This window comes from Bufo bufo, chromosome 8, assembly GCF_905171765.1.
Source record: "Bufo bufo chromosome 8, aBufBuf1.1, whole genome shotgun sequence".
Classification (NCBI taxonomy): Eukaryota; Metazoa; Chordata; class Amphibia; order Anura; family Bufonidae; genus Bufo; species Bufo bufo.
In genome coordinates, this window is record NC_053396.1 from 15,872,567 (window position 1) to 15,899,939 (window position 27,373).

General features: G+C 44.1%; 1 protein-coding gene across 1 annotated transcript; it reads right to left on the reverse strand.

The window, feature by feature from the left end:
* Positions 1-423: 423 nt before the first annotated feature.
* ADAMTS13 (ADAM metallopeptidase with thrombospondin type 1 motif 13) lies at positions 424-27,373 on the reverse strand. Its single transcript, XM_040406208.1, has 32 exons — positions 27,183-27,373; positions 26,377-26,440; positions 25,859-26,124; positions 25,634-25,772; positions 25,288-25,436; positions 24,648-24,731; positions 24,244-24,368; positions 23,330-23,476; positions 22,892-23,026; positions 22,611-22,761; positions 22,164-22,268; positions 21,139-21,290; positions 20,455-20,518; positions 20,171-20,297; positions 17,389-17,534; positions 16,832-16,952; positions 16,374-16,454; positions 15,756-15,937; positions 15,535-15,670; positions 15,324-15,453; positions 15,060-15,239; positions 12,780-12,969; positions 12,589-12,691; positions 12,206-12,335; positions 11,487-11,666; positions 10,323-10,508; positions 8,922-9,126; positions 8,454-8,745; positions 7,556-7,702; positions 6,807-6,983; positions 6,306-6,484; positions 424-799 (listed from the first exon to the last, which is right to left on the reverse strand). The coding sequence occupies exons 1-32, from the start codon at positions 27,333-27,335 to the stop codon at positions 605-607; spliced, it is 4,821 nt and encodes a 1,606-aa protein (XP_040262142.1). The 5' UTR covers positions 27,336-27,373; the 3' UTR covers positions 424-604.

Sequence of the window (27,373 nt, forward strand, 5' to 3'; positions counted from 1 at the left end):
CCAGCCAAAGCCCCAATACATTTCATCCATTGCCTCCTCAGTTCCCCCATAACGGATCAATATCTTCTAAGGCTCAGCTATTGCCCCCTATAAGTTTACACCATATCCATAGTTGTGCCATAACTGACAGCCGCAGTGCCCCCACAAGTGCCAGAGCCCCCTGCAGAACCCTCTTTGACTTCACTACACGAAGCTTCCCGTCAGATGTACGCCGCACCAGGTCACCGCACGTCATGAGAATCATCTCTGTACAGAGAATTCATCCCTCCCCAACTCTGTCCCCGCCCGCCTCGAGGCCTGAAACATTGGATTATCGGACTTTCATGGACCGATAAAATTTGTTGTGATACCTAGTATAAAACACACTGCTATCGTTTTGGTTTTAATCAGAGGACTCTGTACTGTCCGTGGGAAACATCTGAGTTACAAACATGTGCCGGATTATCAGAATGTAAAAAATACTATATAAAATTATATAAAAGCTACATGTGTCCGTGGCCAATAGAACTTGGAGCCAAGACATAGAGTTTAGCTCTTTTCTGTGGCCAAGCAAAGGACAGCTACACAATGGACGTCATAATTTCCAAGCGCTAAGGTGACGTCATCATCTACGCGCCTCCTCCGCCTGCGTCTTCGTCTGCCTTCCTCGCTCCCTTGCCCAGTACTGAGCCCGGAAGCTGACTCTTTCTTGTGAGAAGTCTCCATTGAACTCTATCTCCACTTGGCTTCCAAGAGATTCCCAGTAGAATAAATTATTCCCGTGGAAGGCCGAGGATTTTAACGTCTTCATGTCTCGAATCTGGAAAGTACAACAAGATATGTTACATTTTTTTAAACATACAGTCTGTGATACAGGGCCATATTATGTCCACCAGCACAGTCTCATCTAAATGTGTAGAGGTATTATATTGCTAGGATATCCCATAAATGTCCGATAGGACCTGGTCCCACCTCTGGGAACCAGTCCTATCTCCTGAACAGGGCCCCCGAAGAAAATGGAGAGGACACTGCGCATGCGCAGCGTCCTGTATAGCAAATGCAATGTGACCGCATTCGCTTGCAAGTCACAATGAAGGCTTGAAGACTTTTGTTAATCATCCGACTGGCTTTCTGAATTAGAATCACTTGTTCAAGAAACCTCCGGCATTAAAGGGAATATGTCAGCTTCGAAATTCCGCCCGCATTAAAGTGAGTGGTGTATAGTGTAAGTAGTGAGGAGTCCGATTATGTCATTTTTATCTTCATACCTGTATTCCAATGCAGTGCTCCGACATACCAGCAGTAAAATGCATGGAGAGGACTCCTATTTGAGTCCTCTCCATAATGTGCATGAGCTCAGGAGTCCTCTCCATAATGTGCATGAGCTCAGGAGTCCTCTCCATAATGTGCATGAGCTCAGGAGTCCTCTCCATAATGTGCATGAGCTCAGGAGTCCTCTCCATAATGTGCATGAGCTCAGGAGTCCTCTCCATAATGTGCATGAGCTCAGGAGTCCTCTCCATAATGTGCATGAGCTCAGGAGTCCTCTCCATAATGTGCATGAGCTCAGGAGTCCTCTCCATAATGTGCATGAGCTCAGGAGTCCTCTCCATAATGTGCATGAGCTCAGGAGTCCTCTCCATAATGTGCATGAGCTCAGGAGTCCTCTCCATAATGTGCATGAGCTCAGGAGTCCTCTCCATAATGTGCATGAGCTCAGGAGTCCTCTCCATAATGTGCATGAGCTCAGGAGTCCTCTCCATAATGTGCATGAGCTCAGGAGTCCTCTCCATAATGTGCATGAGCTCAGGAGTCCTCTCCATAATGTGCATGAGCTCAGGAGTCCTCTCCATAATGTGCATGAGCTCAGGAGTCCTCTCCATGTATTTTGCTGCTGGTTTGTGGGAGCATTGCATTGGAATACAGGTATGAAGATAAAAATGGCATAATCGGACTCCTCACTACTTACACTATACACTGCTTACTCTAGTTTTGGGGGTGTTTCGGAGCTCATAGACTTCCTTTAAAGGGGTTCTCTGGGCTCTCCTATATTGTTAGCCTATCCTCAGTATAGGTCATTAATATCAGATCGGTGGCGGTCGCTGTATGAGGCTGTATGAGGAGATGGCGCACGCAGTGTGCGCATACCGTCTCCCTTCTCTCTTCCTGCTCTGCTGCTGTATGACTATGGCAAAGCAGCGGCGAGCAGGAAGAGAGAAGGGAGACAGCACGTGCACACTCCTCATACAGCTGATCGGCGGGGGTGCCGGGTGTCGGACTCATGTTTCAGTCACCATAATCTGTTTATCATAATCAACACAAGGTCAAAGACCTCATGGAGGTAAGATGTTGATTGCAAATTATATGACTGAAGCTATTAGGTGTGATTAAACTGCCTCGAGAGAGGTGTTAGAACAGCATTGTAACAATAGATGACCCCTCTATTCAAGCTTGTTTTTTCGGATTTCACATGAACAGCTTTTTTTCACATCTCTTTTCAATCAGTTCCCCCCCCCCCCCCCCCCCCCCGTGTCTAAGGCTGAGTCCACATGACGTTTTTGTTAACATATACGTTGGGGAAAAAGGACGCAAAACTACATTCTGCATAGGCCTCTTTCCTTTCTCCTTAAAGGGGCTGTACCATGAAAAAATATTCTACAGTTTTCAAACCAGCACTGGGATCTGAATACTTTTGTAATTGCATGTAATTAAAGATGTATCATAGTCGGTGAATTATTCAATGAAATGTATCTGTACAGTACAGCGCCACCTGCTGTTAGTTTTCGTATTTCTGTCTGGCTCACTGAGAAGGCCGCACATGCTCAGTTTCATCTTTCAACTGCCTCGTGAGCTGTGATAGGGAGAGAGCTGCAGCGAAAGGACACACCTCCTGAGCTGTGATAGGGAGAGAGCTGCAGCAGAAAGGACACACCTCCTGAGCTGTGATAGGGAGAGAGCTGCAGCAGAATGCACACGCCCCCTGAGCTGCAGCAGGAGAGACACTTATTTTGAGCTGCAGCAGAATGCACACGCCCCCTGAGCTGCAGCAGAATGCACAGGCCCCCTGGGCTGCAGCAGAATGCACACGCCCCCTGGGCTGCAGCAGAATGCACACGCCCCCTGGGCTGCAGCAGGAGAGACACTTCTTTTGAGCTGCCAGCTTGATATAAATCTTGCAGAACAATTGGAGCAATGAATGGGGAGATCTCTGAACCCATGTGAGGTACAGGGCTGGTTTTAGCTTTGTTAGAGGTTGTCATGTACTATATGATGTCTGATTTAATTTTTTTACATTAATCATGAGATAACCGCTTTAAAGGGGTCATCTACCTTCAGCAAATGGCATTTATCATGTGGAGAAAATTAATACAAGGCCGTTACTAATGTATTGTGATTGTCCATATTGCCTCCCTTTTCCATCTCATTATACAATGCTCATTTCCATGGTTATGACCAACCTGCAGTCCAGCAGTGGTGGTTGCGCTTGTACACTATAGGAAAAAACACCGACCTATGTGCATTCCCACAGTCCCAGCCACCAGAGAGTCTGGCGCCGTTTCCTGTAGTGTGCCAGTACGACCACCACTGCTGGATTGCAGGGTGGTCATAGACCCCTGGAAACAAGCCGCGTATAATGTGATGGAAAAAATTTATCCAGCCAGCAAAGGAAGCAATATGGACAATCACAATACATTAGTAAGTGCCTTGTATTAAAGGGGTTTTCTCACTTCTGCAAGTGTCATTTATCATGTAGAGAAAGTTAACCCCTTCTACACCAGGCCAGTTTTCGCTCTTCTGCCCAGGCCATTTTTTGCAAATCTGACATGTGTCACTTTATGTGGTAATAGCTTTTAAACACTTTTATTTATCCAAGCCATTCTGAGATTGTTTTCTCGTGACACATTGTACTTCATGATAGTAATAAATTTAAGTCAATATATTTCACCTTTATTTGTGAAAAAATCCCAAATTTACCAAAAATGTAGAAAAATTCCCACATTTTCAAATTTCAATTTCTCAACTCGTATAATAGATAGTGATACCTCATATAATAGTTATTACTTTACATTCCCCATATGTCTTCTTCATGTTTGGATCATTTTGAAAATGACATTTTATTTTTTGGGGACGTTACAAGGCTTAGAAGTTTGAAAGCAAATCTTGAAAGTTTTTGGAAAATTTCCAAAACCCACTTTTTAAGGACCAGTTCAGGTCTGAAGTCACTTTGTGAGGCTTACATAATAGAAACCACCCAAAAATGACCCCATTTTAGAAACTACACCCTCAAGGTATACAAAACAGATTTTACAAACTTTGTTAACCCTTTAGGTGTTCCACAGGAATTAATGGAAAATGGAGATGAAATTTCAGAATTTCACTTTTTTGACAGATTTTACATTTTAATCCAATTTTTCCAGTAGCAAAGCAAGGGTTAACAGCCAAACAAAACTTAATATTTATTACCCTGATTCTGCGGTTTACAGAAACACCCCATATGTGGTCGTAAACTGCTGTATGGGCACACGGCAGGGCGCAGAAGGAAAGGAATGCCGTACGGTTTTTGGAAGGCAGATTTAGCTGAACTGGTTTTTTGACACCATGTCCCATTTGAAGCCCCCCTGATGCACCCCTAGAGTAGAAACTCAAAAAAGTGACCACTTTTTGGAAACTACGGGATAAGGTGCCAGTTTTATTGGTACTATTTTGGGGTACATATGATTTTTAATTGTTCTATATTAAGTTTTTTGTGAGGCAAGGTAACCAAAAAATTTATGTTTTGGCACAGTTTTTTTATTTTTAACAACATTCATCTGAAAGGTTAGATCATACGCTTGTGCAGGGGCTCGTTTTTTTGCAGGAAGAGTTGACGTTTTTTATTGGTACCATATTTAGGTACATATGATTTTTTGATCATTCATTATTACACTTTATGGGGCAAGGTGACCAAAAAAATGGTTGTTTTTGCGCAGTTTTTATTTATTTATTTTTACAGCGTTTACCTGAGGGATTAGGTCATGTGACTTTTTATAGAGCAGCTCATTACGGACGTGGCAATACCTAATATGTCTACTTTTTCTTATTTATTTAAGTTTTACACAATAATAGCATTTTTGAAACCAAAATAATATTTTTGTGTATCCATAGTCTGAGAGCCTTAGCCTTTTTATTTTTTGACCAATTGTCTTAGGTTAAGGACTTATTTTTTGCGGGATGAGGTGACGGTTTGATTGGTACTATTTTGGGGGGCATACGCCCTTTTGATCGATTGGGTCTTTTTTGGCATTGTTTTTATTTTTTTCGGTGTTCACCTGAGGGGGTAGGTCATGTGATATTTTTATAGAGCTGGTTGTTACGGACGCGGCGATACCAAACATCTTTAGGGTATTTTATTTTCTTCATTTTTATCCCATTATAAATGTGCGTATATGGGAAAATGTTAGATTTATATTTTTTACATTTTTTAATTTTTTATTATTTTTTATTTTTCCACTTTTTTGACTCAGATCCACTTGGTTTATGAAGATCCAGTGGGTCTGATGGCTCTACAATACTGTATAGTGTACTGCAGTACAGCAGAGCAGCGGCCCGATGGGAAGGAGGGAGCTCCCCCCTCTGTTATGATCAATCGGGACACTGCCACAGCAGCGCCCGATGGAGGAGGGAGGGTGCTTCCTCCCTGTTAACCCTTTCCATACAGCGGTCCCTACGGACCGCGGCATGGAAGGGGATAAACGTCCGACATCAGTGCCAGCACCGATGTTGGCCTCTACAGTAGATTGTCAGCTGTATGTTACAGCTGACAATCTACTACCGCTCGGCCATCTTGAAACATTGTGGGGATGGGGGGTCCCGCTTTTCCATCCTTAAAGATTGTGGAGGAGGGGTGGGAGGGGTCCGCTCGGCCATCCTGAATGTTGGGGGGGGGGGATCAACACAGCAGAGCAGCCCCAATCTCCTCAACACTCACTGAGGAGATCGGAGCTGCGCTGCTGAATGCTGCGATTAGTCAGTCAAATCTGACTGACAAATCGCAGCGATTCAAAGGCAGGGACCACGCTGATTGGGGGCACCCGATCTCTGCTGTCGGGGCACCCGTTTAGATGCCGGTGTCACTGCAAGCGTACTTGTGGTGACACTTTGATCAGATGCGGTAACTAACACCACATCATGGCGTACACAGTACGTCATTGGTCATTAAGGGGTTAACTTCCTCTACATAATAAATGTTATTTGCTGAAGTGAGACAACCCCTTTAAGATGTAGGTTCTGAGTCCTTACCAAAGGTGTTGGATTTTCTGCGCCGGGCCATACGAGAGCCTACTCACCAGGATATAATTTGCGTGCGTCTCGTTGTGCCCTGGATTCAGATCCATATACAGGGCGTGGATAGCGATGGTATACATGGGGGGCACATCAATAAAGACACGACAAGCAGGGGAGCCTGACTTTGGCTGCACTGGATTCTGGATGTCGCCTTGCATCTCAAATAATTGAACGTCACAGTCTGCAAGAGGCACGGAAATGAATGACAGGGAGATGCATCTATAGCTATGACTGAGTCCCTTATGGTATTGGGTGCAGAAGTAACAGTCATGCACGGGCCCTGGAGCCCTATCAGAAAACGCTGATATTATAAATGGCAATACATACAATGCTTTATAGCCGGATATAATGCAGTAGTTTCCCACTTTCCTGCAGCCCTGATTTTGGAACGATTTTACCACCTTGACCACCCCATGCGACCCTAGACCAAGCGCCTCCAACATACAAGTACGGGCTGTCGAGGTGTCCCTAGTGCAGTAGGTTGTCCATCGCCGCTCTAATACCTTGGTGGTAGCTGTCGGTGGCTGATCTGCTCCAGTACGCCAGTACAATACCATTACCAGGATGAATTTGGCGCTGCCTCACTGTTAGGGTGTTCGATCTCGCAATCACGGTCACCGAAGAAAGCCGGCTACATGACTTCCTCCACATGGCTCTGCCGTAAAACAGCACCAGCTCCTCTATGGTCAAAAGGAGAACAGTATTATGTGATATATACAGTATTGTGTCAAACTGGTAAAATATTACTATGGATTGGAGTGAACAAAATTGTCTGTGACCAGCTAAGTGGTCCTAGCACACACTTTAAAGAGAGTCTGTCAGCAGTTTTGACCATGCAAAACTGCTGACAGCACTAGGTAGGGGCTGAGGAGGACAGGACAAACATACATTTTGTAGAGCTTTTATCATATCGTGTAATGAGAATATGAACTTTGGTTCCGCCAGATTCTGATCCTTGGGTGCACTGAAGGCGGAGCTTCTCTGTGTTGAGCTACTTCTTAGCCCCTCCCTTCTACTTTAAGGGACAGCTGTAGCATCCAACCAGGAGACCGCTATAGCTGTGACTCAGAGCAGAGTAAAGCCGCTCCATGCAGAGAGCATTTAACCTCCATTGCACCTTAGTGCTGTCAGCAGTTTAGCATTGTCAAAACTGCTGACAGATTCCCTTGAACACATTGGCTACGGAGCGGTACATAAAAAACTAGTGAAGACACTGAAACTAGTTCTTGTAACTTTCACTGAGGAAACCTACTGGTGGTGCAGTTCAGGGAACTGGATAGGACTTTGACAACAACCACTTCTCCCAGTGGCCGTCCAATTGAGAAAATACAGTCCTTTTCAAGAAATCCAGTCGTATTTATGACTCCGGATGAGTTGGTAAAGAGGCGGCCGCAGACACCTGCATGAGATAATGAGACTGATGAGAGGCGAGATCTCCGCTACAGAAACTGCATACACACAGGTGAAAGGGTCACTGACTGTTTGCAAAACCCTTGATATGTCATAGAGACAGATGAAAACTTTAGATCGGTGGGGGTCTGAGTGCCACGGCCCCCACGGTCCCTAGAATGAGGGGAGAGAAGCACCTGGATAATGCACTCTCTCTCTCTCCTCGCTGCACAAGGCCGGCTCCATAGCAGTCTATTCATTTATCCATCCTCTGTAGCAAGGAGGGAGAGAGCGCGCGATATCCGCATGTCTTTCTCCCCTCGGGAGGGGATTGATGGGTGTCTCAGCGTTCAGACCCTAACCAATCGAAACTTTTGGTCTATGTCTATGACATATCAGAGGTTTTGTGAAAAGTGAGTGTCCCTTTAATTACTATGACATCACCATATATATGTCTTACTGTACTGGTAGCCCCTTTAGTAAATTCTATAGGCTGATTAATGCACACCACTATTTAACTATATCAATGGAAAGAGCTGCTCTCTTGTAGATAGGAACAGACACGGACAGTGAGCCCTGATCTGGAACCCAGGCCACTTTTCCGATCTACTTGCAGTTCAAGCCCTAGGTAGCAAGACCGCAACTGGTCGACTGTCCCTATGCTACTAAGGTGCAGAGACAGACAAAAACAACACAAAGGAATGGTCGTACGAAAATAGGTCAGAACCATACTGATACAGCAGTACTGAAACCACAGTTACCATTTCCACCGTCTCCATCCATGTGCTTTGGAAGGTCTCCTGGTCTTTCAGACATTGGCACCGCTTTAAAATGAGGTCCCTGGTTAGGGGCAGCAGATGTCAGTGGTGGGGTGGTTGTCACGTCTGGTTGTGATGTCTGTGTGTCCAAGCGGCAGGGATTCTCCGAGCATCCTCTCAGGGTTATGGGTTTTGGGGAGTTGAGGCAGAACGTGGGGCTCACTTGCTCATGGCTCTTGGAGTTGATGCAAAACTCCTGACGTCTCTGAACGCCATTTCCGCATGTAACCGAGCACTAAAAATGAGAATGTACTGATTAAAGAGAGTTGTATTATTCCTGATGGGCTCACTGGACTGAACCCAAATTTACAACCCAAATCCAAACCTTGAAATTGCATTCCCAGCCCCAATAACCGGGATCGCACCAAGTCCTCTTATCGCATGGTGCCAAGGTTCATGGTTGCTCCGTACCTGAGTCCAGGCCCCTACATCCCATGTGTAGAAACAGCTAGCGATAAAGCAAGGGATGACAGACAGAGGTCTCTCCTGAGATGGACAAGATGTTGCATCCACTTCATTCTCGGCTCCAGCCGCCGTCTCCATACATGACACCTTCTGCTTGGATATTCCATACCCACAAGCTGCAGAACATGGACTGACTTCTAATACTCGCCACCTTGCAGTCAACGAGAAGATGACAAATATTCCAATCAAGATGTCTACCTGTAGACTACATGGAGACCCCCGAAATCTCTAGACTCATGGGCCATTATTACCTTTCTTATTTTGAACTGGCAACCCCAAGGCTTATTGTTTTTTGGGTCACCTGGCCTTCACTGGCCAACCACGAGGAGCACAGACCAAGGCTTACAGTGCTGCTATATGTACAAGACCTCATGAAACCTGACTGAAACCTTGTTTTGGAATTATAATGTGTGCCCATATGGCCAGCTTAAAGGGCATCTGTCAGCAGTTTTGTATCTATGACACTGGCTGAACTGTTGCATGTGCGCTTGGAAGCTGAAGACATCTGTGTTGGTCCCATGTTTATATATGTGCCCGCATTGCTGAGAAAAATTGAGTTTTCATATATGCAAATGAGCCTCTAGGAGCAACAGGGGCGTTACCATTACACCTTGAGGCTCCGCTCTCTCTGCAACTGCTGTGTCCGCTGAACTTTGATTGACAGGGCCAGGCAGTGTAAATGTCATCATGCCTGGACCTATCAAAGTGCAAAGGGTACGGCAGATGGAGAGAGAGCAGAGCGTCTAGGTGTAATGGTGACGCCCCTGTTGCTCCTAGAGGCTCATTTGCATATATAAAAACAATCATTTTTCTCAACAATGCGGGCACATATGAACATGGGACCAACACTGACGTCTTCAGCTGCCAAGTGCACATGTAACAGGTCAGCCGGTGTCATAGGTACAAAACTGCTGACAGATGCCTACTAAAAGTTAAGGCCACAGTGAATTTACTGACTGTTGTAAATCTTGCCTTGCATCCATCTCATGGAGTGATAGCATATCCCTAGGATATGGCATCACTTAAGGATGACTGGGGGTCCAACATTTGGGACTAAATACCAATCCTAAAAAGGAAGGGGAAGCTGCACTGCCAGGTGGTCGGGGGGCACCGATGTGCAGAGAAAAGATAAAAGGTGACAAAGTGACCCTATGGGGGTCTCAGAGGTCAGACCCCCACCAACTATAAAGCGATGGCATATTCTAGCTATATGCCATCACTTTATGAGATGTAAAGACCCCTTTAAATTTTGCAGGTCAACAGCAGGGACCTGATCCCCCCTATTCACAAAGAAACCAATGCTGATAATAGAAGTTCATTATGAAATAGCAGTTGCACAACGTGTACCTCGGGGGGCACGGTTGTCGGTTGCAGGGTTCCTGCTCTTGAGGATGAGGTAAATGCTGACATTCATTATCTGCAACTATTGTTTCTTCAGCTTCTCCTTCCTGGGCGGCTCTGGTGCAGTACAGGACTCTCTGCAAGACACCCCCTCCACAACTTACACTGCAAGATCCTGCCTTATAGCGCCACCTGGGGGACGAAATGGCAGCACAACATTGGAAAAGATTTGAGGTAACAGTTTTTTCATATTATACCATTAAAAGGGGGTATTCCCACCATAGACTTTTATAGCAAATCTGCAAGATGCCATAAATGTACGAAAGATGCAGGTCCCTCCTCTGAGACCCACACCTCTCTCCTGTTCCTGCTGGCAAGGTGGCTGCTGCATCCGAAGGAATGGACGGAGAGGTTGCCGCATATGTGCATGGCTCTCTCCATCCTCTTCTATGGGAGTTAGTTCAGCAAGCATGCTCAGCTGGCACCTTGACTCATCACTAATTATCTTCCTGATGACTAGCGGCCGCCATGACATGGCTCAGGGGACTCCCTTTCTAGAGATAGCTATGGGTTCCAGAGGTGGAACCAGCATCTCTTAGACATCCTGTGGATGTGCCATAAATGTCTAATATCGCATTAAAGCATGGACTCAACCGAATGTCAAAACCTGATTGCGTATGCAGGCTTTACCTTGAAGACACAGACATTTATGGCCTAGACGTCTCCCTGCCCGAAGTTATTAGAAGATGAAGTAGGGTCCTGTCAGCCACCATTGTCAGCTGATTCGGGGCTGGTGTCCCAGAATGTATGTCTCTCCCTTATCAGCTGTCCTACCCCTTTTCGTCCTCCCACTGAATGGGATTTATTGGTTATAGTGATACAGTACTGTAGGGTTGGCCTCGTCCCTAATTTTAAGAGGTGAGAACCTGTGCTGGGAGTCCCTGTCTACGGGCAAAGGAAGTGGAACAACCTCAAGATCATGGTAAGGAAATGGATGGGCAAACCACCATCAGTCTGGCCATCTGGGGTTATCAGGGGGGTCTCGTGGAGTCATTCTGCACCAGAAGGGTGATCCAATTTAATTATTCCTGTGGGACCCCCTACCCTGACCGTAAAGGGCAGTCAGTCTGAATAATCATTGTGGAGAGCTTGTCTCCTGAGCATTATTACCGGACAGGGCAGGGCTCCATGGCACACTTTTTGGTGGGGTTTGGACGGGGGCTTTGGCTGCACTTGGAGTGAGGTAATCGATGGGCGATGCCCTTGTCCTTCCTCACACAAGCCACAGACAGCGGGATTATTCCTCCTCCACAAGTCACGGGACATGGGGACAACTCATTTACTTCCCATCTACAGTGGAAAAAACAAAATGATTAAGAATAATAAACCACATGTAAGTTCTAAAAATGATTATTGCTGAAGTAACGCATAAAAGCAACAAATAGTAATAAACAAGTATTATTAAACCTCCTCACACCTGGGACTGTATGCTGGTGGTCCTCATAAGCCCTGTTATAATAGGGGAGAACCTGGACCCACAGAGAAATGGGAGAGGACCACGCGCTGGTGCCTTCTCAAACAGCTGATCAGTGGGGGTCCTGTTGTCGGACCCCCACCGATCAGATACTGATGACCTATCCTGAGGAAAATCCTTTTAACCCTATGTGACAAAACGGCTCAATATTTTCAATAAAGGCCAATAAAAATTATTTTTAGCCCAAAATGAGTAGAATGCAATCATAGAGAAAATGGCCCAGACGGTGTACATAGCTTTTAAGTAATACTGCCATACTGCCTTATAGGTGGTACATAATATTTCCATATCATGTCCAAATAATATAGTATAGTTAGAAGAAGCAAATTTGATATCATGCATAGGGTTTCATTACTCTGGAGGGCAGCTCTGAGGGCGACATGGCTTGTGCTGTGTCTCCGGCTTCAACGTTTGGTTACAGTTCTCCTCCAAGGTCTCCTCTTTGGCATAAAAGTCAACACAAAGATAGCGGAGCTCTGAAATACCTAAGAAGGTGATAATGTTATAATTATATTAGGACATAAGATTGCAAAAGAGACCATAAGTAAAAATGTAGAAGTCTCAGTCCTCAGATGTACTCCCTATAGCTACGGGATAGTCCTGAAGACCTTGTCACCCCAAGCAGATCTTGTCACCTTTAGACAGGTAGTTCCTAGTATTTAAGGCTGATCCGCAAGTATGTGGACATCCAAGGATATCCAAAGGTGGTGTCAAAGCATTCAAGAAATAATTACTGACCTGTACCACAAGTGACAGAGCATTCACTCTGGACAGGACTCCACACGTAGACATCTGTCCTGTTGCATGAGGTGCCGTTGAGATGGATCTCGTTATTTATAATCTATGGCAAGAAAACGACCAACATCCAAAATCTACTCGTCATTAAAAAAGCATTTCCCTCTTGAGCTTCAGCCAAAGGTGATACTCACTCTATCCCAGCCGACAGGACACACGCTGACCACACACTGGACCAGGGCTGTTGGCTGCTCTTGCTCTAAGCAGTTAGAGTCATCGACTATGGCTTCCTGGCCAGACTGTGACTGCACGCAAGAAACGTTACGCTTCGCCAGGCCTGATCCACAGACCGCTGAGCAAGGGCCCGGCTCTGACACTTCCCACCTGCAAGCAGAAAAGGTTTCATATCCCAAAGGAAGAACTGAATTCTGCATATACGGTATCTAGCAGCGGTATAAGAGTGCGAAGGAGCCCTCCTTCCATGTTGGAATTGTTCCTGTGTTTTTTCAGTGAAAAATGTATCATCTGGGTTATTCTTAAGGAACATGGCGGAGGTCGTGACAAACACAGAGCAGTCAGCAGCTGGGATAGTGGGGAGGTAAAGGACAGACGCCATGTTGGTAGAGAGAAGGCGCCCTGGCTCGCCAGCATAGGCACATAGGTTTATGATGACGTGACCCTCCTGGGACTCTCATGCTTAAAAGGAGACCCCCCTCATCCTGACAAAAGTAATTTGGGCGTGGTATAGTGTCTGGACCCAACGTCAACCTCAGAGGTTATCTAGGCGGCCAAGGTGAGTCCACTTGCTTGCACACGGAAGCTATAGGGAGATGTTAGTGTGAAATGAGAAGGTCAGCCACCCCGGGGGCTATCATAATGAGTGGTTTGACTGATATTCCCCAGCCCTAAAGTCACCACATGGTTCACCACACTCAGTGTGCTCCATCCTCACCATGCCCCTGGCTCTACACCTGTATACATCAAGACGTACCTAAAGCTGTTATCCGATGAATCCATTTCATACCAAAAATCATGAAATTCTGTAAGCAGCTGTTTTAAAGAAATTTGCAATATTTCTAGCATAAAAATGACCTTTTACATTATGTTTCACTCCCATGTGCCCCCTTGGTGCTGCTGCTAATTTGTAATATGTGCAGACACAATCAGTCTTCTTCCCCCTCTGGCAACTGACAGTACAGTTCCTCCTTTGTCTTCCTGTAGCTATACTGGCATCCTTCTGCAGAGGCCGACAAGCAGGCAGAAAGCTGTTTTGTGGGGAGAATGACTGAGCATGTGTGTCCACCCATTAGTTGGACCTGCACATTGCTATACACCTTGAACACCAGGTGGCGCCATACTATGCATATAAATGACATAGCCCTTCACTGGGCAGTTTTTGAACAGTATGCGAGTGGCAAATATTCTCAATTTTTGTAATCTATTAGATTAATTTAATATTTAATGGTGGGACAACACTTTTAAATTAAGAGGATAATAGATGGCCTCCTCCAACACCCCCCGCCCCCATCACCATCTGCAGCCATTTTTTTTAAATTAATAGCACTTAGGATAGAATGCAGCAGGAGGGCAAGTTTACCAAAGAGGCAAAATCAGATCCTTCACTATCTAAGCAGCTCAACCACCTTGTCTTCACCATATTTTTGTTGCTGTCTACAGATATCATACTATTTGCTCCGACCATTGCAGGAGGAGGGGATTTGGAAGAAGTAATAGAGTATGTATACAGAGTGAGTCAAAAGTCTCAGGACACCCTTTTATTTCAGAATCAAAAGGGAAAATGAAATATCTGAATACCCCAGCAAGTAATGGGTGAGGGGGCTTCGTTTTTAAGGCTATGTCTGGAACATGGCCGCCATCTTGAAAGCCACCATATTTAATCAAGGGCAAAAAAAAATTCAATGGGAAGGGGGTCATGTAGCATATCAAAAAATACCCGAATTTTCTCAGAAATCGATTGGTGCAATCAGATTTGCAATATCTCTTGTGGTTATCAACTACCCGGAATGTTCCCTGTGATGAACAGCTTTTTGACGTGTTCAATGTGTCGTCCCTGGTGCTGAACACGAACTTTGACGTTTTGAACTTTCTGTGTTGTAAACTTTTGAACCACAAGAGATAATGCAAATCTGATTGAACCAACAATTCTGGTCTTCTTTGATATGCTACATGACCCCCTTCCCATTGGAAAAATGTGCCCTTGTCCAATATGGTGGCCTTCAAGATGGCGACCATGTTCCGGACATAGCCTAAAAGATAGGCCCCCTCATCCATGGATTATTCAGTTATTTAATTTTCCCTTTTGCTTCTGAAATAAAGGGTCTGCTGAGACTTTTCACTCACCCTGTACTCTGGTTTCTGTAGACAAGGAAATCATGTAATATATAAACTATAGTATCAGGAAGCGGCCGCATAAAACCAGTCCTCTCGCAATCCCTTTTTATTTTAGGGTGTACCTTGCAGGACAGGCCTCTGGGTGACAGGTAGTGAAGGTGTTAAGTCTCGGTGTGTGGGCACAGTAGAGGTCAGCTACAATGGTCTCCATATCCTGCTGCTTTTGGACACAGTGCACTGTCCTGAGCATGACTCCACCACCACAGGACACTGTACATGGAGAAGACGCCTTCACATCCCACCTAGAGATGAAGAAAAAGTCAACGTGACTAATCCCTACCCAACAAAATCTTCAAAACTCTCCAAACTACAGTTAAACTACGTACCTTGGGGGGCAAGGATCATTTCCACAGGGCTCCTTGGTGGGTCTGATAAAATCAGAATCATTACATAACTTGGCTTCAACCATCTCTTGGAGCATATGGTCAAAGCATTCATGAAACACCATCTGGACACCTGGAGGGAAGAGGACATTCTCCTTAATGTCTCTGGTCTGAACTGCGACTGAAAAATGCAGATATATCATATTATTCATACCTCCTCCACAAGTGGCTGAGCACGGTCCCTGCACCGATATCCATGCATAAGAATGGTCCTCCTTAGGAACATTGTAACTGTAAGCAATGTCTGGATTGGTGATCTCTCCGTATTCTGGACCATATTTTCTGAAAACCTATAACCATAAACCAAACTTATGCCCATCTCAATAGTTATTGTTATTGTGCGTCCATTTGATCTCAGGTCATAACGAATCTCACCTGTAGTTCTATCTCAGATGTGGTTGGGCCGTCAACGCTGAGTCTTTCCTGATGAGGAAGCTTCTCGGGTGTTAGGAACAGTCTATACTCTATCCGATCATCTTCCAAGACTGAGGGATGGGTGACATTGGAAGAGATACTTTTCTTTCCATTTGCAATGTATTCGCCATTTTTCTTAACAGCTGTGCAAAAATCAAAAAGTAGCTGAAACGTACAATTTCTGCATTTGCAAAATCAGTTTTCAGGTATGTTATGGGTTCATATATGGCGGAATCCCTAATAAAATGATTGCATGCTTCACGACCCCACCTCAAGCTGTGGAGCATGGACTACTGTAGTCTGCCTGATGGACTGTGTTTAGTATAGATATGATGCTGACTGCCTAAAGCTAGGAATATCCTTTGTAGGACCTTGTACGCCTTTGGAATAGTTGACAGGACACTAAGTATCACAAGCCCTTGTTTTAAACTCCAACACTAACATGTCCTTACTCTTACTCCATTGCTTGGTTGGCCCACAGATACAGACTGCATAGACCAACTAAAGTGCCCAAATATTGTGACCTGTTTAGTGCATCGAAGACTAGAGGCTAAGGGTTTGTAGGACTTCTTTGCTTACCCAAATGTGTGAAAAGAGGCTTCCGGTTGGTCACTTCGATCGTCATGGAACCCTCAGGAAGTGTTAGAAAAGTGACATACACTGCAACACAACAAATTGTAAAGTATAACATCCGAAAATTCTATATATCTTTCTATAAAGATGTGACATTTAGAACATATCCAAAAGTCTTCCAAGGGTTTAGGTCCACAGAGGTAACCCAGAGGGGTCTGATCAAGGTATGCCCAGATCTATTACTGGTGACCTGCAAAGGGTCATCCCTTTGTCCAGTAATTAGTATTCCGGCAACTACAACTGGTGTTCAATATGGTGGAGAGAGTTGGCGGTATGAACCAGAAAATGGAAGAGGGTGTCCCCTTCATCTACACAACCATGCACTAGAACCTATACACACCACCATGAAAGCATTGTAATAAATAAAAGACGCTGCGTCTTATTATGAGTTTCTGATCACTCACCACCAGCTGTCCCTTCGGTGAAGGCTCCGCTGACTCGTCTGCAGGTGCTGTTGTCTCCACCACATACCCTGCAGTGGTCCACCACCATCCCAGAATCCATGACTCCGTCACAGCCAAAGACCTGAGCAAGACACCTGCATTACACACAGGGTAATTTCATAAGAATCGCTTCCCACCTACGTACTCCTATAGTAACATTACATGGTGCAGACTACCTTATTACTCAATCGAGCCCTGATTTTGCTTCTAAAGGTCGTATTGTGCACGAATACAATTTTTCAATGTCCAGTTTGTAAGCAAGGATTGTACTGAGAGCCTTTTTGCAGGGACCCCACTTATCATTGATTTAGACGTTCCTGACTACCATGTCACAGGGCCATGAAAGTTGCTCCACTATCGACACCATTGTTGCGCTGAATTAGCCTATGGGTTGATCACAATTTGTCATCTATGCTCTCCAGTCCCATGCAATTTGAGCTACCAATGCATCAATACTGCATGACATGTGCCCAGCATACTTTATCCCGCAATATGTGATTTATTCTTCTGGTTCTCACCTTACATCTTCCCTCTATGCACAGCTTGAAAGCAGCATCTGTCTCAGCGCTTGGCTCACACCGAGTACCATCCGTAAAAGCGTCTCCTCGTTTCACCATGAAGTTCTGCCCCTGAGCACGGCACATGTGTTGGCACAATGTGTCTCCTGAGGAACAGTACAAGCAGGGTCTGATACCAAGGTGTGCTGAGAGCTGCATCCATGATGAACATTCAGTCAAACTGTTTTAGTCCTTGTACACCTAAAGGCTATGTACAGCTTCAGAGGCAGTTTTCTTGTTATGATTGCATTTTATTCATTTTGGGCTAAAATTATTTTTCCAATTGGACTTTATTAAAAATATTGAGCTGTTCTGTCACAAAGGGTTAACTGTTTGTCCAGCTGTGTGACTGGTACTTTTTACTTTCACTTTGTGCAGTCATCTAATAACCCTTATCTCTAATTTACTAAGAGGTCATAAACACTTATTTAAGCCACATTCTTATCAGTAACATAACTGAGCTATAATGAGTGCCTATGAGGAGTTAAGGAGCCGTCAGGTGAGCTGGCTGACAGAGCAGAGAGAAAATTCAGATCCTGCTACTAGAGCTTCTCAGCCCTGTACAGAAAAAAGGGCTCCATATTTGTAATAAAGACCAAGTAAAAAAAATTATTTTAGCTCAAAATGGGTACAATGCAATAATAAAAAAATTATTGACCCTAAAGGTGAACATAGCCTTTAGCATAGCTTCTTCGGCCACGAAAATCAGTACTTTTGTCCAACATTTAAATTGTTTGTATGCAAACCGTTAAGGCTGGGTTCACACGAGCGTGTCCGGATGCGTCCCGGTGTGTTGCGGCAAACCCGCGCGAGTAGGAATGCAATTGCAGTCAGTTTTGACTGCGATTGCGTTCCGATGTTCAGTTTTTATCGCGCGGGTGCAATGTGTTCTGCACGCGCGTGATAAAAAACCGACTGTGGTACCCAGACCCGAACTTCTTCACAGAAGTTCAGGTTTGGGTTAGTTGTAGTGTAGATTGTATTATTTTCCCTTATAACATGGTTATAAGGGAAAATAATAGCATTCTGAATACAGAATGCATAGTAGGTGATCAATTGAGGGTTAAAAAAAAATAAAAAAATTAACTCACCTTCTCCTCTTGTTCGCGAAGTTCCCGTCTCTTCTTTACTTCTTTAATGATGAGTTGTGGGCTAAAGGACCTTTGGTGACGTCAGATCACATGCTCCAATCACATGGTACATCACCACGGTGATGGACCATGTGATCTGACGTCACCAAGAGACTGGGAGCTACGCGATCAAGAGGAGAAGGTGAGTTAATTTTTTTATTTTTTTTTAACCCTCAATTGATCACCTACTATGCATTCTGTATTCAGAATGCTATTATTTTCCCTTATAACCATGTTATAAGGAAAAATAATACAGTGAATAGACTGTCACCTAGCAACCATGCGTGAAAATCGCACCGCATCCGCACTTGCTTGCGGATGCTTGCGATTTTCACGCAACCCCATTCACTTCTATGGGGCCTGCGTTGCGTGAAAAACGCAGAATATAGAGCATGCTGCGATTTTCACACAACGCACAAGTGATGCGTGAAAATCATCGCTCATCTGAACAGCCCCATAGAAATTAATGGGTCCGGATTCAGTGCGGGTGCAATGCGTTCACCTACCGCATTGCACCCGCGCGGAAATCTCGCCCGTGTGAACGCAGCCTTAAATGCTATGGGCTCCTTTGCCCTTTTTCTTTTTGTTCATTTGCTTCCTATATGCTAAAGCAACTTTCTAAATAGTTCCTATCACCATTTTGCTGCTGTGAAGTCCTTCACATAGATGGCTGCCCTGATGAACCAGATGTAAAACTGTCTGTCTCTGCGCTCTCTCTGTTCTCCCCTTCTCTTCTCTCAGTGTTGTAGAAAGCAGCAAAGAGTGGGAGGAGGTTGCACACAACACATCAGAGAGTGAAGAGAAGGAAAAGCATCCAAGGAGGGCAGCTCACACAGGTTGTTGGAAAACACAGGAGGAGAATCACAGAAGTGTCTAGAGAAAGCAGAGTACTTGAGCAAACTCTACAGGGGGAGGAAAATGACATATTCTTCAACATCAGTGATTGTCAGTACTTGGGAGATCTTTCATAGGGAAATCAGTCCAAGAGAGAGCTGGTGAAGGCAGCAGCGTCCTGGACACACACATGTCACAACTAACATGAATTATTGGGAGGGACATGCTACATGAGAAGTCTGCAACTAACAGCAGGCTGCAAAATGCATATAAGGTAGTCTGAAAATGAATGGAAGAATGAATTTTGCAGTCTAAGACATAGTGGAACTTTTATTTTTATTCAGGATAACCACTAACCACATATTTCCATATCAGAGGTGTCTATAGACTTGGTCATTGGTACAAAAGGTGAGGCGTAAGGTACAGGGCGATGGGCTTTAAACCTGGCTTGTGTGGCTATCCAGCAATAGGGCTATGCTACAACGCACCAGTGTAGCAGGTGGGCTGTGTCCTAGGGGGACTAGAGTTGTAAACATTTGAAGATGTGGTCCATTAGGACTGAGGATTACATAGCAATGTTTTGTTGACCTGGAGATCAGTTATTTCCAGTTGTGCACCAATTGTGCTCTGAAAATGTATAAACCATTATAATGTGTGCAGCATTTTCCATGATGACATCATCAGTCTTGTGAGATAAGGACTGTTACTGCTGGACATGGTAGAGACCATTACAGTTTCTCATGTGCTAAAATGAAGAGCTTAGAAGACATTTCCCTCACCGTGTGCAAACCCAGCCACCGATGTCCAGCGGTAGTAGGAGGCCTGACCTTGAGAGAGGAAAAGCGGTTTATCATTGGTGGCTGAACATTGCCGTGTCATGAACTCCAGTTGGGTTGTGTCACAGTCCTGAAAAAAAACATGCAATCTTTTGATACAGCAATGGTCTCCAACCGGAGGTCGCCCAGCATGACCTGACAGTATAAGGGCCACAGGCTGCAAACCTCTTCAATACAGTATATGGGGTATAAAATACAGTAAATCAATTAGACATTCGGTGACCTACCTGGGTATTACACATTTCAGCCTGAAGACCCGGTCCTTCACAGTTGCGACCACCAAATGCAGGTCTGTGGGAAGGAGAGCAGAATAGGAATGAACCATATAGTACCATATCTCTGCCCAAAATTACATTATCAGATTGTCTCCCAGCACCTCCACCCCATGCTACCCAAACTCGAGTGACGCATTCCTTTCGCCAGGCGCAGCTCTATATTTCTGCTAGTGGCTGCGTCTGGTATTGCAGCTCAGTCCTATTCAAGTGAATGGAACCGAGACACAATACCAGGCACTGCCACTAGCAAAAGTACAGCGCCGTTCTCCTTCAGTAAGCCAGAAGTCGCCCCCTTATGAATCTAATATTGATGGCCTATCTTAAGGATAGGCCGTCATTATTGTAGTCCTGGAAAAGACCAGGTCCAAGCAAAGTCCTGCAAATAGTCACCAGATGACATTGGTGGGTGTCTGATGTGAGACATACACCAGTTCTCCACATGAATATCCCCCCAGAATCGATCTACAGAAGATTGGTGATGGAAATCTATCACCACCAGCATTGCATGTGCTATAGAGCAACACATTACCTTCATCTTCTAGTATCATCTTCTCATATGTCTATAAAAAATGACTCGGCATAGACAAGAGAAAGTATTTTTTCCAAGGTGATCATCCCCTTTAACTAGTGTATTACCTTGGGTTGTTGCACCGACGTTTCCTAAAGATTACTCCCCCTCCACAACTTCGTGAACAGGAAGTAAATCCGCCCCAGCTAGACCAGACTCCATGGACCACTGAAACTGGATTCAGTTCCTCAAGAGAAGTACAGCGACCCTTATGACACCACTGAGGAAAGAACATAAAGGAGTCACTGGATGCAAGAACCACTCCTTGTACGTACTAGTTCCACACTTCTGTTCACCCTATAGACCAGTGGTCTCCAACCTGGGTCTCCCCACCTTTTGTAAAAATACAACTCCTTCCATGGCCGGACATACTTACCAATGTTTAGTTGGTAAAATCAGGGCATTGAAGCCTCCCTTTGGAAAGCCCCGACCCTGACCCAGGAACACTTACTTATGGGCATTGCTTAAGTTAGCCCCTCACATTTTCATCTTGTGACTGTGCAACATATAGTGAATTCAATGGATTTGAGAATGAATAAGCTTACGCAGGCTAAGTGAATAAATATATTTACTAAGTTTGTTAAATATAAGATAAAACAGAGAAATCACATAAAGAATAGTAAAAAGTAAATAATCATCACTGGCCATGCAATATGGGGTGGGACTTCGGTCGCCACGTCGTAGCACATGGATGGAACCCCAGGGTGTACAATAGATAGGGCAAATCAATACTTACATCCTACCTAGAATGAAGTCTTCAATGGAGTGCCTCAAATGTATGTATGTCACAGAGTTTAAACCTGTTAGCCCCCCCTCCAGTGTGCAGCAAGCATGTCTCCGAGATCACTCAGGAATGTGGTCTTATCAGCACAATGGGGAATGGGTACTACTGTGTAAGGCAAGTCATTACACAGAATGGTAATAATAAATGGGAACAGAATTAAAGGGACAGAACCAATGAGTACTTAAAAAATACCCTTACAATACAGGCTGTCAAATTTGGGACAGTTGGCTACTGTGCCCTGACGGCCGCAGTCTGGTTGGTATAGGGCTTAATGAGTAAAGCTCCGTCGGTCAAATTACTAAATTTTACCTTGTTCTCTCCACATTCTGTGCCATCCAGCAATGGGACAAGAAGACGATTGCAGCTGGTCCGGTCTTGTTGACTGATGTGACAGGAGAGGACGCTGCACATGTCCTACAAGAAACAGTGACATTACTAACGAGAACACCGAACAAGACATTTCTGCACTCTGAAAACTAATAGGTAAATATAATATAAAGTAAAAATTAACATTGAGCCATATAAAAAAAACAAAAGGAGGCATATGGAGTGGAGCAACATTTGACTGCAGGATCTGACTACACAAGGTTTGTAGTCTGTAACCACGGAGACTCATAGACCAGCATAGTCTACACAAAACGGTGAGAGATTTTTAATCAAGACTGTTTGAAAAGTTTTTTTACATTTTTTAATTTTAGATGCACCGGAACAATGAAAACAACCAATTACAAAAGTAAAAGTAAAAACTCTCCCTACCAGATCATTATGAGAAAACGTGCAGGCCAGGGCTGAGCTACCGAATGCGATTTTACATTGTTCGTCTGCTCCGTAATACAGACCAGGCTTCCAGCCGGGGATACTGCTTTCTAATGCTGGGAGGTCATCAATACAGTTTGCTTGGTCACTGCTGCAAGGAAATGAAGACAGAGATTTTCAAGAGGGAATGAATCAAACTGAGATGTAGCAGAGCTAGGTGAAGCCACTTATAACAAATCAGGATAATATGAGTTGGGCCAAGAGGGTCGAGTGCTAGGTACCTGAGAAACTGAAGGAACTGCTCTCGACTACAATCCGACCATGTGAGATGGACACTGTTGTGACTTCCCTCAGCCGACATGATTTTCCCGCTGCCACTGCAGCTGTTCCCTGTGCCGTCATGATTTATTCCAAAGCTACGGGGCAAAAGGATAAAAAAATATCAAGAAGACCTAAGACTACTAAATTTATAATCACATTTAGGGCTCATGCACACGGCCGTTCCGTGCATTGGGGACTGCAATTTGAGGTCCCCAATGCACGGGCAACGTCCGTGCGGATTCTGCAAGCTGAATGGGTCTGTGGTCCATCCGCACTGCAAAAAAGTAGCGCATGCACTACTTTTTTGCGATGCGGATGCACGGACAGAAACCCCACGGACCCCATTCGACTTGTCATTCCCATGTACTGATCTGCCTCCTGCTCGTAACATTTTTTACCTGTGTCCAATTTCGTGCGCTATGGTGATCCCCAAATCAAACCCTGTGTCTTCGGTAATGACACAACTCCAGGAGGAGGAGCAGGCGCTGCCTAACTGGGTGACACCACGTACTTGCTTGTTTCCATCAGGTAACTCAAGGTCAAACCTTCAAAAAGAGAATCTATATTCGTCAAATGTGTGGGGAGCGTTTCTTTCCAAATACGTGTTCAAAGGGTTACTAATCTTCTCTGCAATCTACACAGTAAGAGTCATTCACACATCATATGCCTACTTCTGCATCTGGGTCAATTAACTGATTTTAAAGGGGCTGTACAGAATTAGGAAAAACCGCCTCGTATAACAACCCATCTATTTACTTCAATTGAGCTCAATTGCAATTCAAGACACAACCCATGGACTTGAAAAAATCCAGCACAACCACTGGTTGCCCTGATTCTACTGTATTCACTATCCCAATACAGTCATCTTAGCCTTAAAGGGATTATCAATGAGTATAAAAACCTTCCTGCTTTCTTTCATACTCAGCACCACAGGTTACATGTGCTATTGCTGGTCAGCCTTATTTGCTCAAGTGGAGCCAAGTTGCAATACCAGACACAATCCATGGACTGATGTGGAGCGGTTTATGGTAAAATCTTCTTGTAATCATGGACAACAAGAGTGACTGCAGTGGGATGGTAGTACAGTAGGGAACCAGGGTTGGAACCAGATCCAACAACGACGTAGCTGAACTAGGACACCAGGTTCTTCTTTATCAATCATGGGAAGATTTCTGAAGACCAATGCAAGATCTCCGCATGGCTTGGTGGTAGAGTCCGAAGTGCAACCTGATCGAACAGGGACATAGTAGGCCTTGGACTACATGCTCTTCCTTGTACCATCATGAGAAGATTTCCAAAGATATTTTTATACCTGGTGATATAGAGGACCAGATCTGCGTGTTGTGGGTCAGAGTCACCGAGAGGATTCAGGGTTCTGCTCCACTCACAGACACTCATCAGGGAGGACATAAGGTTGGCGCTAATCTGGATGCCAGCCTGATGAAAGAAAAGTTGGAACAAACATGGTGACACATCCTAATGGTTTTACCATTCTATATATGGGGATTTGTGTCTAGGTAGCTTTCAGCTTGACCCTTGGCAGATTTGGCCAGGTAGGTCCTGCAGAAGACAACTAAGAATTGTACTCAAAAGCCACCTGCACATTATTCTGCAGCCCTTGAAAGACTAAATATTCCACCCAACATGAATAAATGATTGATGGATAAATAATAGCCACAGGAAATAGTGTTCACAATCCAGACAAGACTTCATTACCTCTGGCTCAGTCAGAATGATCATTTTCACCAGGTGGACACGAAGTGTGGCTCCAAGTGAGACATCTCTCAGTAATTCTGACCCCTATGAAGCAACATACAAAGCCTAAGTATCTCGATAACTTGGAAGAAGCACTCTTGAACTGTAGAAGACGTAGTGTCTTCAGAAGAAATACCTTCACAAGTTGTCATGTGGATCGCTAGGGCACAGATGCCATACAGTAACTTGATGCTCCAGGGCCTCAAAGCTAAATCTGTAACAGGGCCCAACCTACAACGTCTCATTTATAATACTAGAGTGTTAATACATGACTTTGGACTCCACAGACACCAGGGACTGCTACATCTGCACACCCAACATCTAAGCTTCTTTTGGTCTAGGTAAGTTTAGGGTAATTTTTCTCACTAGCAGCCACTATGAAACATTCAATACATGATGGATTATATTTGTTTATTGAGATTTGAGAAGTGTAACTTAAGCCTTCTCTGCAGACTGAAGACATCTCAAAGATGATGTGATCTCACAGGTTCCTTGAAAGGCTTCTTTCTCGTTGTGAGTACTAATTCAATCTACTAAGTCAAATGGTGCTTCAACCAAGTCAACAAAATTCTTAAACATCAAATACACATACTGTACGTACAATATTGAGGTTGGTAAGTATATATCTTTCCGTGTCCTCCTGGTGGAACTGGTAGACATCGTGACCTACGACAATGAGAAGCTCCAAATGTTTCACCCCAAGAACATCTCTCTTCTGTAGCTTATGGATATGAGGAACGTTCAGTGACTCTACAGGTGGAAGTAAAGAAGGGACAGAAAGTAAGGTTTTAGGGTCAAAGTAATGTTCTAGGTTCAGTCACATATGGTTTAACGCAGTATTCTCCAACTTGTGGCTCTCTAGTTGAAGCATGCTTTGAGTTTTTGTTCTGCAGCAGCTAGTTGGAGACCATTAGTCTAAATCATCCCCATTAGTCTAAATCTTGTACCTTTGTATTCCACAGCCACCTTCTCAACTCTAGAGACTATATGAGCGTTCCATGGTTCCTGCTCATGACTCAGTAGCAAATGTTTCTTCTTTATAGGCTGGATGAAAAATTGGTCCTTGTCCATGATGAAAAACCCACTCTGAAAGGAGAAGACAACAGGTGACCCTCATGAACTAATCTACATGAATACTTTATAGAGTAGGACATGGTAAGGATTGAACCCACTATTTCTTCTTCACAATACGTAATCACAGATCTCACTCCTTCTGGATGCACCATAGTTCCCACTGACCCACATGAGTTTTGACGCAGATGGTGTAGGGTGGCATTTACAAAACGTTCTGTAGTAAGACGTTTTTCGCCAACCGGAAAGGTGAAGACGTATCTCTCCCGAGGTGTGTGTAGGGTACAAACACTGACAGAACATTGAGTAGACATCTTAGGGAGTTCTTTACAGGTACATGTCAAGTTTCCAAGATCCACAGAAGAGGCTGGATAAAAAAAAACAAAAAACCGAAAAAAGCAAATAAAACAATAAATATATAAAACTTTCATAAAAAAAAAAATCTCAATTTTTTTTTACCACAGGTGCAGAAAACTATATTATTTTGACAGGTGCTTTTTCAACTGGAGATGACAACATGTTTGCTGCACACTATTTTATTACATTTATACTCAAAGCCAGATGTCTTACAAAATAAAGTAATAAAACAAATTAAATTTAGTCCTTTTTATAACGTTACCTGCAACATGTTCCTGGCCAAAATACAAAATCAGATCTTCTGGCTGAAGGGTTTTCAAAAACATCTAAAAAGATTGAAGAGAGGACAAAAAGTGCAGCTTAACTTTAAGGCATTAGGGGTCATTTAGTGGTATGGATGATTTAATTTTATTTGCATCATTTAATAAAATATTAAAAAATATTGCTGGACATTTGGGGTTGAAAAAAACGTCTCCAGACTCCATCAGACCAGGGATTTTTGAACCATAAAGAAATCTGAATGAATGGATGCATGAAGGCAATATTTCATGATCTGTCAGCATATTAAAGGGACAGGTCGGTACGCCTACTAGACAAAAAGGCACAAAAACATTTAGTGAACTCATAGACTCATAGCATGTCCTGCTGCTGGAACCCCCAGAGATCAGGTGGAAACTGTCAGCAAGTGTTTCCTGCAGCGCCACCACAGGGGAAATGAAGAATTACAAAGTTTGCATTATAATCAATGGGAATGCACATAAGAGGTTACACCCTGTATATGCTCTCCAGCCAACAGGGTCTTTACATTTAGGCTTTACGGAAATTTATCTTAAGTAAATAATTAAAATATAATTCAAATTTAAATATATTTTTACATTTCATTATTTTTAATGATTTTACCAAGGCTGATAGAGCCAATAAACTAGGATTTTCTAACACCTAAAACCGCTCTGATGCAGCCGAACATTCACAGCACAACATGATCTGAAGGCAAGGGTCATATTCCAAAAGCTTTCTGTACTAAGCTGAATGTAAACACGTGCAGCAGAAACCTCACAGAACAAGTACCTCTGATGTCCTCCATGGCACACAGAGCCCAGGGGAGGACAGGAGTAGTAGTAGTAGCAGCAATGGGAAAATAGGTTGGACCATAGTTGCCAAGAGAAGATATCTGTTGGATTGAAGATTTTTCAGCCAGCGGATCTGAACCGGACCAAACATAAAGTACACCTTGGTTGTTGATCAATCACAGAGCAGGA

Coding starts and splice junctions, on each gene's coding strand:
- ADAMTS13 (XM_040406208.1), bottom strand. CDS start 27,335: ATGTTTGGTCCGGTTCAGATCCGCTGGCTGAAAAATCTTCAATCCAAC. Junction 15,671..15,755: donor CATCTGAGATAGAACTACAG/GTGAGATTCGTT, acceptor TTATGGTTATAG/GTTTTCAGAAAATATGGTCC. Junction 7,703..8,453: donor GGATGGAGACGGTGGAAATG/GTAACTGTGGTT, acceptor TATCTCATGCAG/GTGTCTGCGGCCGCCTCTTT.